Here is a 6,082-nt window from a genome sequence, read left to right as displayed (position 1 = left end):
CTTCATCAGAGCTAAACAACAAAAGAAATCTGAAGCTTCTATGTTGAACAGTTTCTGAGTTACAAGCGATTTTGCATGTCCAGACACCCCCACTGTGAAAGGAGCCCCCTCCTCAAATATGGGGTCTATCGTAAAACGTTGGCTGGCGCAGTGTGGGTCAGACTCATCTACAGTCCTGCCAAATTTCATGTTGATTGGTGCAGCCGTTTTGTGCCACGGTTGACCAAAAATCACTGAAAAAAAAGTACGAAAACAATATGACTCCCGCTTACACTTCGCATGCGGGGGTCATAATTATAGTTAAGCACGTTTGCTGAATTAGCACAATGAAGAAGCAAAATCGCAAAATGGAATCACACTGTGATTTTGTTCTGAAGTGTTCTTTTACTGTCAAAATCATTACCCAGCTGTACTTTTGAATATTTTTCCCCCTCCTGAAGATTGCACTTGGAGGGCAGCTCAAGTAGCTGACTTTGTAATTAGCGGCTGCCTCGATAAATCAGACAGTAATTAACCAAAGATTGTGTTGGCAAATTAAATGGAAGGTTCGCCTCACATTTGTGCTATCGTTCAAAATTCCTATAATTTATTCATTCAAAAATTCCAAGAGGTAAAACAAAACCAAGAAACCATTTTAAGCTTCCTTTTTTATTTTCACGTCTTAAGATTTTTCTCCAGCAGATATTCTCAAGTGTTTTGTATTTCGTAGTGAGTTTTATTACTTGTTTTCCATTAAGCCCTGAGCAGATTTGATGCCCCTCCCAGCAGCTCCTTTATCAATCCCCACTGCTCTCCCCGCAGAGCCATCATGTCACTGGCATTCATTTTAGCTTGGGAAAGTTGCTTTGAACCATTTCTAATTTCTCAAGATACAGWGCAGCTTGCATTAACAGCCACAGAATATCCGCCTGAGAAAAGCGTGCAGCAGTAGCAGTAGCCGTGGCGTGATTGCATCATGAATATTGTTGACATGTTTAATTGTTTTGGTGCTGTAAACTAGCATGGAGCCGCTCGGTGATGGGTTGTTGTTTCAATGTGACAGTGTGGAGCAGCGCATGAGGGATTGCGGGTTTATTTCAGTGCAGACAAGCAAAGCAGAAAGTGGCTTTATTACCAGTTTTATTAGGCAGAATTAATGCTTTAGGCTCAAACCTTGTTTTAAGCTTGATGTTTTTTTTATATCAGCAGATATTAGGCTTCATCAGGAATTTATGAAAGGCCTTTATGTTGTTGTTTTTTTTTTTTCTACAAAGCATTGACTCCCAGTCACTGCTGGCATGATGGCTGCATAAATCAAAGCAGCTGCGAGGACTTACTCTCCCTCCTGTGCCCTCCGCAACAATTGCCAAAATACACTCCTTTATGTCCACATTTCCTCATCTCACTCCATCACCTCTCCTCACTTCCCGCCYACCTCCTAAACCAGCTCCTTAGTCTTCATTTCTCAGATTTTTTTTATCATCTTGCCCAGCTGTCTGAAATCATAAGATGTAACGTGAACACATTTCGTAATGCATCTCATCCAGTGGTAAAACCCAGAGCAGGATAACACTGGGTAACACAATGCATTCTCTTTTGAAAATTGGCTCAAGAGATCCCGCTCTAAAAGCACCATGGGAATTCAGCGGATGTCATCATCACTCTCTTTCCTTTGCCTGACTCCAAATGCTTCTGGGCAATTCTAGAGGCTGAAAGCAAAGTAATTAAATAGGCCCTCCAATGAGAACATGTGTGCGTGTTTGTGTGTTTGTGCATGGACCCTACATGGGAGCGGAAGTAAATCTGGGATCATTACGCCACAGAACTTTGTGCCTCTATGAAGCAATGATTTACTGGAAAGATTTTCTTGGTTTCGGAAGCTACTATTTCCACGCTTAGCAGTCAACTTTGTTGTTCAATGCTCAATCTTGAAAGCATTTATGAAGGGACACACAGAATATATAATTCCTACATCACGAAATGCATAAAAACAACTCATCACAAATTTATGTTGCCCAACTATAAAAGTGAAAATGATTTTTTTTGTCTTTTATAGTAGAAGCATGTGAGGTAAATCTTTGCCTAAAAAAATGTAGTGATTAGCATACAGCTGCTGCTTTGGTGTTGTGAAGCTTATTCATAATAGGAGAGTAGGGAAATCTTTTACACGTAATAAGCATTTAAACAAAGGCAGTATTTCAGTGTCTCAACCTAGTTTTTTCTGTCGTTAAGCTTTTAAAGTCCAGTGCATCCAGATGTTTTGTTGCTGCGGGTCGTGCCAGAGACTCGTCAGGAAGCCTTGGTGCAAATTGTTGTCTTGAGTAATAAAAAAATAGTATTTATGTACAGTATTTCATTTATGTATATACATRGTCTTTGCACGCTGTATGAATGCAAAAGAAAAACAGCAGCTAGTTATGGAGTGGTTTGTATTTACAGATAAAACATTAGGTAGGAAGCATTCAACATGGCTTGTGAAGCAGCAAGATAATGTGTTAAAATGAACATCTGCTCTTTGTTTGTGAAGATTTGTTAAGTAAATTAGATCTTTTAAGATTCAAACCTTTTTTTTTTTGGTGAGCAGTACTTAAGAAGAACTGTTTTAAGACRTGGATCAATAATGAAAAATCAAAAGTGCATCTACTGGCTGAAAAATAAAAGACATTTTATTTGCTAGAGTTGCTCACAAATGCTTTTCGTCAGTTGTCAGAACCTCCCCCCCCCGACTCTGATCCAAACCAAACAGTGAACGTGTTCACTCACACTGCAGTGCTGAAATCCCTCCCCAGATATCTGAGCTCCCATTCGCACCTTGACATGCCACTCAAACASGTGACCTCGGCGCGCTAATGATCTCACAAGAGGTTTAAACACGCAGGACTCCCCTTACAGTCGGTAAATGCCTTTCAGCTGGGGAAACAATTGGAGCGCAAGCATTTCCAGTTGCCTTTGTCTACAGCGCTCAGATTGGCCTCGACCCGAATCACAGATGATCTTTGCAGACAATACAGTTGTCTCTCCTACATCGTGAGGTCTAAAAGCCACAGAGTTAAAAAGCAGCGAACGACAGCTGAAGAGGAAACTGAATAGACTGTATTCAGCAGCGCACACACCCTCCTTCAGTCACAGCAACCGCTGATTTACTGTTACACTGATTATTCCATCTACTACCCAGCAGTCTCATGTCATTAGTAGTACTGGTTTTACAGACTTGATTTATGACATCATTTGTTATGATCATTGAATACATTTTTTTGCTGCATTAACAGGGCAGTTAGGAGTACTCACTCATGTCCTAACTCTTTCAACAGAGGTAATTGTTCAGAACATTAAAGGGACGCTATTATGTGTTTCTCAGGCATACATTAAAATAGTATACCATAATAAAGTATCTGTGTCACGTTTAGCTGTTATTAAAATGCTGTTTTTAGGTTTAAATAGGAAATAAACTTATCTTCTCATCACTTCCTCTTCCAAACGTCTTGAAATTGGCCTCTGTCTTTTTAAGATTCACCTTCCGCTTCCGTTTTGCCCATTTCAGTGCGGGGCGGTCGCGCTCACGAGGGCCAGAGGGTGGGGCTGCCATGATGCAGTTTAATTGGCATCTGAAAATACATTTCCTCAAATGTACTTTTAATCTGAAAAGAGCTTCACTGAGTGAGAACTAATGTTAGGAGCTCCACGGACAGTTTAAGTTTCACTTTCACTTTCACCCCCTGCAAGAGTCATGGGCTGGGTGTGTTGGGAGGGGGGAGAGGATGTGCTCTGCCATGAGGAAGCTCGGCTTAAAGACACGTCCCAGGGGCGTTTCTGATCCCCACCTGTCGTTTTGCTCCTCAGCATGGCTTCCAAAAAACGTTGCAGGATTTCTCAAACATGCATGAATGAGTCAAAGCAAGGATTTGGGCATGTTTTTTTATGAGAGTATATAATATTGTAACATGATATAAAACTCAAAAAAGTTGATTTTACATGATATTGCCCCTTTATAATAAATCTGCTCAAAGGCAACAATCTGAAGGTAAAAATGGGAAAGAAATACAGTTTTTCTGTATTAAAAAAACAACCAATTATCCAGCTGATTAAAACCAAGGTGGTAATTTTGAAGGGATATRATGTCTTACTCTATTACTCCCTGGGTGACTTTTCTGAAGGCTGATGTCTGTTTATTGTCCTCTGCAGGCATTTCTCCTGTCTATCTGCCAAATACATGTGTCCTGGTGTGCCAGCAGTGATGAGCAACCTGCTCGCCAATATTAATGCTTATTTTGCCCACACGACAACCACCACCACAACCACCGCCTCTGCTTCTGACAGATTTGCTGCCTCTAACTTTGGGGTGAGTACTGTCAGCTGCTACAGATGTTAAACCTTGATGTTTTTTTATGTCTTTTTTCACATTTTTCACTAAAATTATACATTTTGTGGTTTTATTTCTTCTAAAAATGTTTATGCATTAAAAGTCACCTCACAAGTTTGCCAGCACTTTCATTTTAAACTTTTAATAAGCTAATGTTGCAAAACCTCATATAATATTTTTTGAGGCAGCAAGCCAAGTTTGGCAATGTAGCAAAACAGCTAAATTTTGTTCCAAGAAGTCAAAATGAATCACGGCAGACAGGCAACACCACAGACCAGGCAGTGTTATAAATTTTTGTTTTGTGCTTTGAGTAGAGACTGAATTATTAAATTCTGCTCCTAACAGAGGGAGAAATTTGTCAAATTACTGGATCAGCTGCATAACTCATTGAGGATCGACCTTTCTAAATATCGGGTATGTGAAATGTTTCCTACATTTGTGTGTGTGTACAGTAACTGTGTGAAAGAGAAAGAAAATCAGATGTTAGATTTGCAATGCTAAACTCATACTCTGCTTTAAAGGTACAAACTGTGGCAGATAACTGTGAGTTTTCTTGTCTGCTAATCATGTTCATCCTCAAAAAACGACTATTAACCCAATTTATAAAATTGGACCCTATTTTGCTTTTTTTGACATAAACGTGTGTTACTTGCCAGCTTTTATTCAGAACAGGTCTCAAGGTAGAATCCACTCTATTTACATCATAATGTCTGTTTACTACATCTGGTGTGGAACAATGCAGTTGCACATTTTCTAATGCCAAGTGGGAGTTTTCTTGCTTTTCAAACACTGATTGAGCTCTATTCCTTCCTGAATTCATTTTACTAAATAGTTTGGATTTTGCCAACTTTAAGGATTTACTTCAAATCAAGTTTGAAGAGAGTTTACCTAATGTTAAAAGTAATGTGAAATACACTAAATGCCAATAAATGAACAATAACATTATAATGACATTAGCTAATCTATCTTGTGAAATATTTATGTTACTTGCACCTTGCTGAAATCTCCAGAGGTGACTGAACTCCACAAGTGTGTCTGTTCAAGTATTGAATATAAATGGATAGCCCAAGGGCCAAAAAACTGGCTTGTGAGCTCTGTGCATTTGGGTCCTAAAGTATTAAGATGTTCTGGGTTCAACCCCATGACTGGCATTGGTGGGCACAGTTCCCTTGAAGCACTAATAGGGAAACTAATTTCCTGTTTAGCGCTTTAGGGCTTTTGCTGATTTCTTAATTTATTAGTGGATTAGCACTTGCTATATTTATGGGCTAAATTTATAAGCACTAATTGAGTTTATTGATCAAAATTATTGTCAAAAGCTGAGGGTGAAATCTGTCAGACGTGTTGGTCACTTATACACTAGATCAGTGGTTTTCAAACATTTTTGCTTCCGGCCCACAAAATAACAATTGCAGACACTTGTGACCCCATATATATTACTTGTTTACATAGGCCAATTTTGCTAATAACTCTGTTAAACATGGGAATAATAACTCAGCAAACCTAGTAACTATGATACTTATTTTTATTCATTTATGGTTATTTAAAAAAATGCAATAATCATGATGAAAATATTCCATTAGCATTTTTTTTGCATTTAAACTGAAATCATCTAAGGACCCTCATTTGATGTTTTGTGACCCACAAAGAGATCTCGACCCCAACTTTGGGAACCTCTACACGAGATGAAATATTAACAATATTCTGCACACAGAAAATATTGTCTCATGTTGACTCTGAGGA

The 6,082-nt window shown here is 38.9% G+C and overlaps 1 protein-coding gene across 12 annotated transcripts in view; it reads left to right on the top strand.

Moving 5' to 3' along the window:
* Positions 1 to 6,082, top strand: part of unc13c (unc-13 homolog C (C. elegans)) — a 133,458-nt gene that overhangs the window by 43,297 nt on the left and 84,079 nt on the right. For all 12 annotated transcript variants that reach the window (XM_014021951.1, XM_014021949.1, XM_014021956.1 and 9 more), the window contains 2 exons: positions 4,162 to 4,318; positions 4,685 to 4,753. In XM_014021951.1, the coding sequence (XP_013877405.1) occupies positions 4,162 to 4,318; positions 4,685 to 4,753 (226 nt within the window). The remainder of the gene's footprint in view (positions 1 to 4,161; positions 4,319 to 4,684; positions 4,754 to 6,082) is intronic.

Source organism: Austrofundulus limnaeus, unplaced genomic scaffold, assembly GCF_001266775.1.
Source record: "Austrofundulus limnaeus strain Quisiro unplaced genomic scaffold, Austrofundulus_limnaeus-1.0 Scaffold311, whole genome shotgun sequence".
NCBI classification, from domain to species: Eukaryota; Metazoa; Chordata; class Actinopteri; order Cyprinodontiformes; family Rivulidae; genus Austrofundulus; species Austrofundulus limnaeus.
The sequence above is the reverse complement of the archived record's forward strand: the minus strand, read 5'-3'. Positions and strand labels throughout refer to the sequence as shown.